This window comes from Dermacentor albipictus, chromosome 3, assembly GCF_038994185.2.
Source record: "Dermacentor albipictus isolate Rhodes 1998 colony chromosome 3, USDA_Dalb.pri_finalv2, whole genome shotgun sequence".
Lineage (NCBI taxonomy): Eukaryota > Metazoa > Arthropoda > Arachnida > Ixodida > Ixodidae > Dermacentor > Dermacentor albipictus.
The window spans coordinates 179,276,532-179,291,606 of record NC_091823.1 but is presented as its reverse complement, the minus strand read 5'-3'; the positions used below and the strand labels follow the sequence as shown (position 1 = coordinate 179,291,606).

Genomic DNA, 15,075 nt, shown 5'->3' with positions numbered 1-15,075 from the left:
TCCCTGCGATTATTTGACCTTGGTAAAGGTACTCCTTCACAGACTCTAGATGCTGACTGGTGATCCTGAACTCTTGTTCCCTTGCCCGGCTGTTGATCAGTATCTTTGTCTTCTGCATATTAATCTTCAACCCCACTCTTAGAATCTCTCTGTTAAGGTCCTCAGTCATTCTTTTGTAACTCGTCTTCAGTGTTGCTGAATAGAACAATGTCACCTGCCAACCGAAACTTGCTGAGATATGCGGCGTCGATCCTTGCTCCTAAGTCTTCCCAGATTAATAGCTTGAATACTTCTTCCATGCACGCAGTGAATAGCATTGGCGAGATTGTGTCGCCTTTTCTGACCACTTTCTTTATAGGTATCATCCTACTTGTCTTGTGTAAAGTTAAGGTAGATGCGGAATCACTGTAGATATTTTCCAAGACATTTACGTAAGTGGTCTGTACTCCTTCATTACGTAATGCCTCTATAATTGCTGGTATCTCTACTGAAACACCCGTTCGTAATCTATGAAAGCTATGTAGACAGGCTGATTGTGCTCTGCAGATTTTTCGATTACCCGAGTAATGACATAGATGTGATCCCTTGTTGAGCATCCGTTCCTCAAGTCAGCCTGTTTCCTTGGTTGGCTAAAGTCAAGTGTCCCACTTATTGTATTGGAGTTTATCTTGTTGAATGCTTCATATAATACTGTAAGTAAGCCGACTGGCCTATAACTTTTCAATTCTTTAACGCCTCCTTTTTTTGTGGATTAGTAAAATCTTTGTATTCTTCCAGTTTTGTGGAACCGTTGAAATCGATAGCACTTCGCATAGAGAACAGCCAATTTTCCAAGCATTATGTCTCCTCAATCCTCATCATCAGCCTGGTTACGCCCATGCATGCATTGCAATTGGTCCCCCTCTTAATAAGCAAGGCAATATCATCAGCGAATCGCAAGTTACTAAGGTATTCTCCATTGACTCTTATCCCCAATTCTCCCCAATGCAGGTCTTTGAATACCTCCTGTAAACACGCTGTGAATAGCATTGGAGAGATCGTATTTCCCTGCGTGACGCCTTTCTTTATTCAGATTTAGTTGCTTTCTTTATGGAGGACTACGGTGGCGGTGGAGCCACTATAGATATCTTTCAGTAGTTTTACATACGGCTCGTCTACACCCTGATTCCGTAATGCCTCCATGACTGCTGAGGGTTCGACTGAATCAAACGCCCTGTCGTAATCAATCAAAGCTATATATAAGGGTGGGTTATATTCCGCACATTTCTTTACCACCTGATTGAACTGTGAATATCGTCTGTTGTTGAGTAGCCTTTACGGAACCCTGTCTGGTCCTTTGGTTGACCGAAGTCTAAAGTGTTCCGGATTATATTTGCGATTACCTTCGTAAGTACTTTGTAGGCAACGGACAGTAAGCTGATCGGTCTATAATTTTTCAAGTCTTTGGTGTCCCCTTTCTTATGGATTAGGAATAAGTGAGCGTTGTTCCAAGATTAATAATCATTATTGAGACTTGGCAGCAGCGGGGGCAGCGAAGAGCACGCCTGAAACGTCATTCTTGTCGCCGCAGATATGCCCATTAAACAAGCCACATCTACTGCTTGCCTCGGATCCACGGATCCAGCCTACGTTGGGGGTGTGGCAACAGTATCTTCTGGAATCTGCGCCACTGTACCGCCACCAGGGGCCATCGAAGCCTATATAAACCGGACATCATCGTTCGCCGGATCACTTGGCAGCAGCAGGGGCAGCGAAGAGCACGCCTGAAACGTCTTTCTTGTCGCCGCAGATAAGCCCATTAAACAAGCCACATCTACTGCTTGCCTCGGATCCACAGATCCAGCCTACGTTGGGGGTGTGGCAACAGTATCTTCTGGAATCTGCGCCACTGCACCGCCACCAGGGGCCATCGAAGCCTATATAAACCGGACATCATCGTTCGCCGGACCCCTTGGCAGCAGCGGGGGCAGCGAAGAGCACGCCTGAAACGTCTTTCTAGTCGCCGCAGGTTCGATATCACTCCAATATGTACTTTCTTTTGTTGTTTTAGTTTTTCATTATTCTTTTTTTCCCTTTTTTTCTGCGTCCCGCTGCCATAATTATCCACTGTTCGTTTGGTACCCTGTCTAATAATGTCTACTCGTTTCGAAGAAGATATCAGGAAAGAAATGAAAGAATTCAGATCTAAAATGGAACGTGATCTGAGGAAGGACTTGAGAGAAGTCAAAGAAAGTCTTGAGTTCCTAAGTCTAAAATTTGAAGAAAGCAAAGTGAAAAACGATATGCTGCAAAAAGAGAATGAAGCTCTGAAAAAAGAGAACCTAGCGCTCAAAGAAGAATGTAATAAGACTGAAAAAGCTTGCAGATCATGAATCAAGAATCACAAATAGCGAGCAATACTCTAGGAACCGCAATGTGGAAAACAAGGGTATAGAGGAAGATAGGAATGAAAATCTGCATGAAATACTGAATCAAGTGGGTACAGCTCTGAATGAACCAGTAACCGAGAGCGACATTGATGTTTGCCACAGAGTGAAAACCAGGAATGATTTTTGTTTCAAACATAATAGTGCAATTTAAGAACCGCTCAAAGCGTGACGCCTTTCTGCTTAAAGCAAGAAAAACTAGGCTCTCGGCAAATGACATTGGTCGCTCAAGCAATAAGTCAATATTTGTTAATGAGCATCTCTGCCTTACTCTCAAGAAATTGCTTGGAATGGCAATCAGTAAGAAAAAGGCATGCGAATGGGAATTCGTATGGACAAGAGATGGTAAGATTTTTGCTCGAAAGGGTGAGCAGTCCGCAGGGTTTCGCGTAAGCACTGAAAGTGACATCGGAAAAATAGTTTAGGTGAATGGCGTCAGGCTACTGAAGATCACTCCTATTCATCATGGTATTGCAACCCGAAGACGTTAACAGTCTTTCAGCTTCCGAAAACGATATTGGACTAACATGCTTCCACCTAAACATCAGATCTGCCTACCATAAACACGACTTGCTAAACGTATTCCTGGACCAATTTTGCTTTAAATTCGACGTAATTATGCTGACCGAAACGTGGTTTAATTCGGACTGCGATGCCATACAGATTGATAATTATCAGACTTTTCGTCTAAACCGCCAAGATCAACGTGGTTGAGGAGTCTTACTGAATATCAAGAAGTGCATTACTTGTGACCTACTTCCTGAATTTTCATTTATAACACGTGATGCAGAGTGTGTTGCTATTGTATCACAGAAATATATTGTAGCTGTAATGTACCGCCCTCCAGATGGAATTGTGGATATATTCATTGTGTATGTGGAAGGTTTATTGAATTATGCAAGTGAAAACGACCTAGTACTAATACTGGGGGGTGATTTTAACATCGACATGCTGAATTACTCAAATGCTCAAAACAAGTTACAGACAATGCTATCTTCGTACTGTTCAACTTATGTAAATAGATATTTTACACGAGTGACATACACAACGAATACATCAATTGACCTATGTATAACAAACCTATGAGAGCACAAAGTTATTGGTGGTGTATTGGCATCAAGCATTAACGACCACTTACCTATTTTTTTGTTGGCAAAAGTGCTTAATTGAGACCGTGCGCCACTTCCACAAACCATGAAAATTCTAGAAATTTGCGAAAAAATCGTTGCAGAACTTTCGCAGTCACCTTATCAAAATAAAATGGGATGCCGTATACATGTCTCATACATCTGACGATGCATATGACGAATTCTTGCGCCTATTTCGTGATGCATACATGAAGTCATTTCCATATATCGTACACAAGAAAAGTAAAAAGGCGCGCAAGCCTTGGATAAATAAGGAATGCCTTAAAATGATTAAAAAGAAAGATAAGCTTTTTAACAGGTTCCTCCAAACGCGTAACACTGATGATAGGGACGTATTTCGTACACACAGATGCAAAACTGATGCCTAATTACGGAATACAAAGCGAAACTATCTCTACAGTTACTTCGATATTGGGAGAAAACAGAAATTGGACCTAATGTGGAGGAAAATTAATGAGATGCTAAATCGGGTACCAAAAAATGCAGAGGTTGGTGAAATAACGCTGAACAATCAACTTAAAGAAGGAGCTGAATTAGCAGAAGCATTTAATCACTACTTCACAAATCTAGTCACTAGCTCTCGTTCTCCGGAGGGAGTAAATCGGATCTCGAGAACTTCTACCAGCATATTTATGAATCCCACAACTGAGAGTGAAATAAATAACGTGTACAAATCTCTCAAGAAGAGCTTAACGTGTGATATCGACAACATTCAAATCAGGCCAGTAAAGTACGTTCTTGACATCATATTGACACAGCTAACGCATATTTATAATCTAGCTCTCTCGACAGGTGTTTTTCCAAAGAAAATGCAAATAGCAAAAGGTATTACGATATTCAAGGGCGGAGAAAGAAACAACTTATCAAATTATCGGCCGATATCCATACTACCCGTGTTCTCCAAAGGTTTAGAAAAAATAGTGTACGCTAGAATAATTGGGTTTGCCAACAAATACAATTTGATTAGCCCCACCCAATTTGGATTCAGAAAAGGCAGGTCTACAGAACTTGCCCTTGTCATGCAAAAAGAAATCATTCTGAAAGCATTCGATGAAAAACGCCTGATAGCTGGTATATATATCGATTTCTCAAAGGCGTTCGACCGTCTAAACTACTTAACACTAACTAAAAAACTAGAAGTATATGGAATTAGAGGCACACCCCTCCCGCTTATAACATCCTACCTGCAACATAGAATGCAATGTGTTTGCATTCAGGGAAATTTATCTACATGCAAAGCAGTTACCTGAGGTGTCCCCCAAGGGAGCATACTTGGACCGCTTCTATTCAATTTCTATATCAATGACATTACAGAAGGTAACCACGGCGCAGAGTACATAACTTATGCAGATGACACAACAATTTTTCTTCACAGGCATCATTATGAAACTCTTGAAAGTAAAATTAATGGAGCTCTCCGCGATTTACACAAGTGGAGCATAATAAATTCGCTTGAAATTAACATAGATAAAACAAAAGCTATTATCTTCACACCTCGACAGTCCCCTGCAACACCTACTTTGAATACAATCTTAGGGAATTCACGTATAGAAATTGTTACACAGTAAAGTCACTTGGTGTAATTTTCCAAAAGCATATGTCTTGGGACATCCATGTTAACCACGTTGCCTCGCAAATTGCAAAGGCACTAGGAATTCTGGCGAAATTCAAGTTCCACTTAGCAACAGCTGTGAAACTTCATATTTATAACGCACTACTTTTTTCACACTTGAATTATTGCTGTCTAGTATGGGGCACAACCACGTTAACGAACCTGAACCAGTTGCTTATGTTGCAAAAGAAAGCACTTCGTCACATTGCATGCATTGAAAGTACTGCGCACACAAGACCTCTATTTTTAACATACAATCTTGTAACTGTGCATAAATTATACGCTCTAAATCTAGCCAGAAAATATAAATATGATTCAGACGGTCTTCCACGTACACTTTCAGAGTTGACATCACTCACAAGGTCTTATAATTCACGCAGAGATGATACCTGGAAAATACCCTTTATACGCCTTATGTTAACAAATCCACTTTTTTTCGAGCCCTCGTCTTCCACAAAAGAACAGATTTGTGGATGGAATAAATTTTTTTGATCGATTTATTTCGGTACGTTCGAGGTCATGAAGCATTGCGTATACAGGGTGGCCAGTTTTTCTAAAACAATCTGCCCACCATCCTTCAAGAAATCAGCTGTTACCTGATCCTCCCCAGCTGCCTTCCCCCTCTACATAGCTACCAAGGCTTTCTTTACGTCTGATGTCTCCTCCATCTTTGATTAAATCGACTGTTATTCCGTCTTCTCCTGCCGCTTTTCCCCTATTCATGTCTTGCAAGGCCCTTCTGACCTCATCTTTATTTATAGGATGAGTTTCTATATCCTGTTCATTACTCGTTCGAAGGGAAGTATCCTGTCACCTCTGGGGACCGTAAAGATCAATATAGAATTATTCCGCCGCTTTTACTATACATTCAAGATTGCTGATGATACGGCCCGGCTGATCTTTCAGTGCATACCTCTTCGTTTGTCGAATGCCAGGTTTCGTTCTCCCTGATTTTAGGCTGCATCCATTTTTTACGGCTTCTTCAGTCTTTCTGACGTTATATTTTCGAATATCGCTTATTTTCTCTATGCAGATTAGTTTTGACAATTGGACTCTTGAGTTGGACAGTTTTATTCTTTGTCGCTTTTTTATTAGGTCCATTGTTACTTGGGGGAGCTTGCCTTCAGGTTGCCTTGGAGCCTTGCCTCCCAGTTGAACTGCTCCCTGTGAAGCTAGCCTAGTTACACTTTCATTCATTGCCACTATGTCAACTTCATCTCTCTGTTCTAAGGTTGCATATTTGTTTGCAAGTACCAGCCTGAATTTGTCTGCTTGTACCTTTACTGCATCTAGGTTGTCCTGGTTCTTCTTGACCATTTTACTATTTCTCTCCGAAAATTGATTACTGCACTTCACCCTACCTAACACCTTTACATCCTGCACTACGCTGAGATCAGCAGAAAGCATGAAATCAGCTTCATTTCTTGTTTCACAATTATGCTGTTCCAGGTCCACTTTCTGTTGCTACACTTCCTGAAGGAGGTGTTGTTTATTTGCAGCTTATTCGGTTCTACGAATGCTATCAGCATCTTTCCTCTAGCGTTCCTAGAATCGACGCTGTAGTTGCCAATTGCTTGTTCGCCAGCCTGCTTTTTTATCACTTTTGCTTTGAAGTCGCTCATTACTGTAGCTTACTGAGTTTGGACTTTTCTCATCGCTAATTGAACATATTCATAAAACTGATCTAGTTCATCACCTTAATGACTGGAGATTCGAGCATAGGCTCGTAACCCCTTTGATCTATATCTGTATTTAAGTTTAATACGACAATTGCCACCCTGTCATTAATACTCTAGAATTCGTCAGTGTTTCCTGTAATGTCCTTATGCATAAAGAACCCTACTCCGTATTGCTTGTTATGTGGGAATCCTCTATAGCTGAGGACGTGGCCGTTAGTCATCACTGTATAAGCCTCACTAGTTCTGCTAACCACACTGAGGCCAAATATATCCCAAACAATGTCTGATAGTTCCTCAAAGAGTCCTGCTAAGCTACACTCACTCGAGAGAGTTCGGGTGTTAAAGGTTGCCATGGTCAGTTACCATTGGAGGCGTGTACAGGTCCAGAGATTCTTGGCACCCTCTGCTGCAATATAGGTTTGACCGCCGCCTTGGTCAGGTGCTCCACAGCTACTGGGGACTGAGGGCTATGGGTTATTTGCAGGAATCACGCAGGATGGAGTGTTTTTGTTGAAGCACAGTGGGCCTTCCTAATTTGGTTGTACTTGGATTAGCCGCAGTCACTGTCGACACCTTTTGCCGGCCATCATCGTGAGACAAAAAAATAATGCAAATCATACAAAAATCATACAAAATCACACAAATCATACAATCATACTTCCAACTTTGGCAACCCAGCATCCGACATGCCTCAGTCAGATAATCCCGTAGGCGGCCAGGCTACTATCGTCGAAAAGTACAGGCCTTACATGCCTGAGGGATCCGTTCATTTATCCTCCATATATTCGCACAATATAGTGTAAATTCTCAGTGGTCCTAACATCGAGGCTGTGGAATCTCACGTATGCATGCGGCCATAAACGCGCCTTGGTACTCGATATATTTCCGACGAATTTGAACAGCACCTAAAAGCAACGTGTGTGAAAGAAACAAAGCAAGAAAAAGGAAAAAGGTCTCAGCGCTTACCGAGAAGCCCCGAGCCGCGTCATGTCTGCCTGCCTCTTGCCGTCGTTTGTATATGTATAGAAACTTGCGCTTCCGGGCAAATACTAAAACGGCCGAGACGGGCCACCAGAACAATACGGTTCTGAGCCTCGTGTAAAGCAGAAGACCTTGACAGTGCTTAGGTGTCTTCGACCTTTCTACAGATTTAGACGGCGCCTATACCAAAGCTAATGCGAAGAAGAAATAGCGGACCGGGCCCCTTACGTTTCCAAGAACTCTTCAGGCCTATACGCTAGGAAGACAGGAATGCTATGCTGCATTTAAGCTACAGTAATGCTGTCTGCGATCAATCAGGCATAGCTAGCACATTTCGCTCGTGGAAGCAATCGAATGCGCCGTTTCCGCCGCGCTCGCAATACAATTCGCGGGAACAGAAACGAAAATATGCCAGAACGAATAACTGCAAATGTATACAAAAGGAATGAACGCAAATACGATCGTTCCGACGAGATTAAAATCTATGTGTTAACTTTAGTTCATGCAGGTGGTAAAATAAATCCCCTTACTTTGTATGGCCACCCAATAATTTGTTATCGTAATCAATGGTTCGCCTGTCGGGTCAAACTGACTTTTCCCCCCGCTCGATCGAAGTGCTGAGAAAATGGCAAAACTGTGATCGTGAAGACCCTCGATAATTTGAAAGTGCCGCCACTCTTTGAACGCTGCCACCGCCGCCGCGCGTCCTTCTCGCCCCTTGCCCGGAACCAGTTTTGTCCCCGTTTCTCTGCGCGCCGATTGGTCTCTTTGCCGTTGGTCTTGGAAACGCCGAATCTTGCGTTTTGCTTGTGTTTTTCTTTTTTGTTGGCGACATGTTTTTCCTTAGCTCGCGGCTGGCTCGGTGCAGCGAACGTTGCACGCTGTGTTTCCTGCGGTGTTGTGGTGACGCTATGCCGTGCTGCAACGCATATAACCGCAGCAACAAGCCTGAATATTGTTATGCCGTTTTTATGATACCACAAGGAAAGCGTAACGGCTTGTGCAAGAAGCAGTGGCTGCACAACATTGGCCGAAAAAAACCTTGTTCCGACAAGAACTGTGTTGTTGGCGAGGTGAGGCGCATTTGTTAATGCTCGTAGCATAGCATCCCTTAATGCTTCATATTTTAACTCCTACGGCCGGCTCATCAGCGTTTTGGCTGCGACAGTTTGTACATAGCCAAAAATGGGGGTGTTTAGTATGCTGAATATTCTGCTAGGGCTCATCATCTCGCACGTCGTCAACTGTTATTAAGACGGAAATGCAACTCTATAGGTTCTGCTTTCAGCCGTGAATAATTATGTGTGAAGATACAGCCTCTCGATCGCACTTTTCGTGATAAGATACATTGCCTGATTTACTGAAAATCGAAATAGCGGCTTCTAGAGAAGCTTTCGTTGTAGCTTAGGTCGATGTGCGTCAATCACTTAGATACAATGAATGAAGGCCCTGAAATAATTAATGCCAAATATACCGGTGGCTTTGCCGGTGATAAGCGCTAGCTATTCGGCATTGCGTTTTAAACCCGCCGTGGTTGCCTAGTGACTTGGTGTTGGGCTGCTCAGCACGAGGTCGCGGGATGGAATCCCGGCCACGGAGACGGCATTTCGATGGGGGTGCTATTGAGTGTTTGGCAGAAGTGGTTCTGATGTCGATAAACGTCTTCGCTCGGGATGCCAGAGTGGATAGTAACGCTACGAAGTCATTCTTTGTTGCCTTCCCACATGACACTAGTGCTATGAAGGGGAACACACTTATTGTGTTCATGGACAATGCCTGGCTTCAAAGAAAAGATAAAATGAAATTATTAGGGTTGGTCTTTGATTTGAGATTAGGCTTTAAGGAACACGTTGATTACGTTGGAGCGAAAATGGAACTTGCTACCAAAATTGCAGCTTATATTAAAATAGAACATTTGGTAAACCCTTTTGCCATTAGAGCTCTACACAGGCAAGTAGTGCTCCCTGTCACCTATGCGGGACCGGTCTGGTGGTCGGAATTCCCGGATAGTGTTCTAAAGGCGAAAGTTATCTCTTTACATAGAGTCACGTTGATTACACTCGCAGGGGCTGACGGCACAACGCGCACGTCGGCCCTGCAAGTCCTCCTGCGGGTGGCGCCGTTACGATTGGAATTGGAACGGCTTCGCACTGAATATCATCATTTTACTCTTCTTTGGTTCACATGTTATGGCCCTGTTTATTACCTTCCAGCAACGGTTGATTATTCCTGTGATCATTTGATAGACCACCCAGCCGAGAGATGCCGGTATCCATTTGCAAGGCTGAACATCTTAGAGGCATTTAAAAAATCGGCGGAGATGCCATTCCATGTCTATACCGATGGTTCTTATTCTGAACTCTCTGATGGGGTTGCATATGTAGTCATGGGCCCTCGCAATAGTCTTCGGAAGGTCGGTAAATTAAAGGTTGAACGGGCCGGCGGCGCATACTGTGCGAAGGCCACTTCATTTTTTTGAGGCGCTCGATTACCTGGCGACGTCGCGGACCGAGGGACGCGTTAATATATACTCGGACTGTCTGTCTCTATTGTCGGCGATTGCGGCACTCAGGTCTAGCGAGGCTTGGGGGGTACAGATAAAGCAGGCGTTACGCTGTCTGTCAACTAAGTTTGATATTAAGTTATACCACGTCAGGGGCCACTCCGGTGTCTTTGGAAATGAACCTGCTCACGAGGTGGCGTCGAGTGCAGTGCGGTATGGCCTGCCGCGCAGCGCTCGAACTTCCATTCGACCTATACGTGCAAAATTTTATAAACAGATTGAGAGAAACTGGCGCCGCTCATGGACCACTGAGTATACTGACACTGAGGCCTTTCTTTGGGTCCCGGACATGTCAACCATCCCGGCCTTTTCACCCCCTCCTAAACCTTTAGTACATGTGATCACCGGACATGGCCGGTTCCCGTATTATTTACATCGATTTCGTTTTGCCCCACACAGCATATGCCCCTGTGGGTTTCTTTGCTCGTCATTCTGCTACTACACAACGAATTATCGTTTCGCTGGCGGCGCGGCTCACTGGTGCCCCGATGGCCGTCTGGACGAGGCAGCTTACCCACACCTTTTCGGGGGTAAATGTAATCGCGCTATTCTTTTTAGGATCGCATGACTCATATGTGCGGCGTTGCCGGATTGGCAGAGGGGCGTCCCCCGCATTGATGCGTCCTAGGCCGCGCTGTTACCTGGCCCTCATGCCCTGTTTTTTTTTCTTTCTCTCTTCTTCCTGCTCTTCGCTTGGCATATGGTGGTAGCTGGGTCGGTTCTCTTGGTCGCATGCTATGCACTGCATCTGTACTTGACCGGTGTCTCGCTGGACGCCAAGGGTACATCGGCCTCGCACGAAGGTGGAATCAAATGGCCTGATTTGCGTGCTCGGAGTCGTGGCTGACTCTGCCATCCTGAGACTGGGACAGTCGCTGGCACACGTCCTGGCTGGGAGCTGTGGCGTGCCCGTTTAGCAGCGGGCGTACGCTTGTGCACACAACCGTGTTACCGCGCCCACCTTTTCTTTTTCCCATTGGCTTTTATATTAAATTATGTGATTTTGGGTTTTTTTCAACCCCTCATTTTTTATTTTTCATTGCCTTTAAACCCGTTATTCTCCTCACTAAGTACTGGTTTCCCCTTTTTTGCTTAGTTTGCTTTTACTACTTTCGGGGAACAGAGGGAATCCTCGGGCGAAATGCGAAAACATCCGTGTACAGGTGGTCATTCAGGTGCACGTTAAAGAACGCCAGGTGGTCAAAATTTCCGGACTCACCGCGCAACGAAGTGCCCCATAATCAGATGGTGGTTTTGGGACATGAAACCCCATAATTTAATAATTACCTGCGTTTTTATTGCGTAAGAATTCTTTGACAAGTGCCCCAGCCGCGTCACGCGAAATGTTTGATTGCGTTGTATCTGCAAAAAAAAATGTATTTTGAAAACTTGTCATTTAACATTATAATAGTGTAAACGTACATTATTGATGACTTTATAAGTGAGAACAATTTTAACCCACAAAAACATAAATAGAAAGAGAATACCCAGAGAAATACATAGGGCTCATTATAAAATGCATGGGGAAGCTTATAGTAGAGGTGGGCAAACTTGAAATTTGGGGCTGTGTCAACATGAAATTTAGAGGTCAGCCAACTGAAATTTGGGGGTGAGCCAACCTATATTTGAGGGCTGGTCAACCTAAATTTGGGGATAAGCCAAGTTGAAATCTGGGGATGGGCCCACTTGAAATTCGGGGTTGGGCCAACTTAAAATTTGGGGGCGGGCCAACTTGAACTTCGTGGTGGGCGAGCTTATTATTGGGGATAAGCCAAGTTGAAATCGGGAGGTTGGCCAACTTGAAGTTTGGATGTGGTCAAACTTAAATTTGGGTGTGAGCAAAATTAAAATTGGGGGTGGGCTAACTGAAGTTTGGGGGTGAGTCAACTTCAAATTTGGAGCAGGGCCAACTGAAATTTGGGGGTATGCTTGCGCATACTTAGACAACTCCTGCGGAGTTTCTGTATTATTTTGGTGTTCTTGAATTCGTTTGAATTGGGCTGCTCCGAATGCATGAATGGGTGACGATTGTTTGGTTTCTCAGTGGTACAGGCAATGTGCAAGAGGTGTTTGTATGATCGCGCACCCTTGCTCGCACTGAAATTGCACAAGGGTCTTATTCAGTTTCACACTGAGCTACGTAGCTTTCACATAGTTACTTTCACATTGATATGACAAACACATGGAAGGACAATGCTCTCGCGGCTAATTCATGACACGAAGGCACGCTAGGTATGACACCTGCGATGCACTTATGCGCACAGGGAAGAAGAAAAAAAGCCAAACACAAAGGGATGTGCCACAAGCAATACTAGATGAGATGACAAAGTGAAGCATCACTTCATGGGACAGAAAAAAGATTTATGGAGTTTAAAACTCACCTCAACGCTGCTTTAACATCAGTATGCCCCATTCTTACAGCTTTAAGAAACCAATTCCTCATAAACGACGATACCTTCAGCGCTCTCGACGCTGTTATCACTAGTTTTCAACATGCTATACACCACTGTGGCGCGCAACATGTCGAATATGATGCGTCTCAATCGAATAGTGCGACCCATCCGCGGAAGCCATGGTGGCAGCCAACGAGATAGAGTGTGCCGTGCGCAGCGCGCGTAGCTGGCGTGCAAGAAGAATGAGGGAGGAAGGCGCCGCGGGCAGGAGAGTGTCGCTACTTTCAAATTATCAAAGGGCTTTATGTAATCTACCACTCTATCATCACCTACTGTTTAAATTTAGCGTCCACTAAAGCGTCTATCTAAATTGCAATAATTAGGCGCTAGTGTCTCTGATTTCGGGTCTATATTTATAGAAACATAATTCAAACCTGAGTGAAGTGACCCGTTCTGGGTGGTCCGCGGATGACCTTGAAGCTTGCGATGCCTTCGGGCGGGTAGCCCTTGTATTCGTCGAACCAGTTCTTCACACGCTGGCTCCAGGTAGCGCTACTGCGATTCCGGTTCTCACCACGCCAGCCAACATTTTGGCCGACGCGGGGAAATCTCGCTGAAATGAGAAGTCAGAAAATTATACAGTCACGATGTCGAGACTTGGGACGGCTGGAAGTTTATATTTTGGTAGTTCTGTGCTAGACCTTTACGCTTTATCACTTCGTGCGTTCTTACACTGATACCGTTGTCTTGCAGGCTCGACTTTTCAATATTTCTACATATTAGAAATGTGCCCTAGTTGTCACTAAAGGAATCCAAGACACATTGATAACTCCATAGCAAATGTACACCTCATAAAACTCTGTATTCTAGAACATTTTGGGACAGGATTTCACACTATGCGACACTACGAAATTTTTTCTAAGCCTAAACTTCCGCTGGGTGTTCCCGATACTTTGCGGAGACTGGCTGCTGCCACCTCGCCGGTTATACGTTGGCGTGGACTCCTTTGAATTCACCACTACGTGTGTGCCTAAGAGAGAGAGAGAAAGAGCGAGAGAGAGAGAGAAAGCAAGGAGATGAAAGGCAAGGAGGTAAACCAGAAAAGCATCTGGTTTGCTATCCTACATAGGAGGTAAGGGGAAGAGAAACAGAAAAAGGAAAAGAGTGAGAGAGTGAGCCCTGAGTACAAGTGGGAGGATACACAGAAGCACTATAAGTGGCCTCTTAAACCGGTGCACTTAAAGTAGTGTACTAGTGCGCAAATCGCTTCTTGTGCCGGTGACGGCTATGACCACGGCCCGAGAATATTTGACCCAGCGAATGGTCTGGACTCCAGTCGGCTTAAAGTTGCCCTGAAAGAGAGGCGTTGTAGGCTGTAGCGACGACAGGTACACAATAGATGCTCGATGTCCTCTTATCTACAGGAGTCGTTCATAGGGCTATCGGCCATTCCGGTACTATAGGCGTGCAGCGGTGCGACTATCGCCTCCAGAGCCGGAGTGGAAGACGGCTCGCGTGCATGTAGGTCGAGAATAGAACACGCTATCGCGCTTGACTTGAGCGGCTGAGGTGTTAGCCGCTCCCGAGATGCTGCTGCACCATGGCTGGCCGGCCTAAATGAACCGGGGCTACGCCGGCTACGTCATCGCGCCGCCTCCCACAAATTGGTGACCATGACAACCGAGCCCAGCCAGGCCAGCGTCAGCTCACCGACTAAACCAATGCTTGAGTGATGTCGCTTCTTGCGGTCCGGGAGTGGTCCCATGGTTGTAGGTTGCCCGTGAATTCTACATCAACATGCAGGAGATCTGGTTCATCCAGCTGAGCAGCCGCTTTCTTCTTAGCAAGGTTCCAGGCTCTGGCTGCGTTCGAGGCTCCAGTTGCCATCCACAGGCCTTGACTTTTGCGAAGACTTACTGTTACCAGCTCCATCTACAGAAACTACCGCATCCGTACACAGGAACACAGATGCGTGCATGGAGATGGATAAGGCACGTAATGCTAAGAGGAAATTAACGGAAGTTATAGACTCCACTGCACAACCGGCGAAGTTCCTCGAACAAAAAGTCGAAGCAGTACAACAATGAAAAGCCTAGCGTAGATCATAGAAAAAATATTCAACACAATACAGTGTGTAATGCAAGAAACACTCAGAGCCTTACATGACCTGCTTAAAACCAAAATCAATCCGCGTTCTACCCACCTTAAACAGCAACACAGAGACTCCGCAATCCTCGTTGCCACCATTGAACAGAGGTACGAGTCACGCAGGA

The 15,075-nt window shown here is 44.7% G+C and overlaps 1 protein-coding gene across 2 annotated transcripts in view; it reads right to left on the bottom strand.

Moving 5' to 3' along the window:
• LOC135899893 (CRISP/Allergen/PR-1-like) overlaps positions 1–15,075 on the bottom strand; it is a 232,784-nt gene that overhangs the window by 84,929 nt on the left and 132,780 nt on the right. For both annotated transcript variants that reach the window (XM_070536296.1, XM_065429286.2), the window contains exon 4: positions 13,237–13,415. In XM_070536296.1, the coding sequence (XP_070392397.1) occupies positions 13,237–13,415 (179 nt within the window). The remainder of the gene's footprint in view (positions 1–13,236; positions 13,416–15,075) is intronic.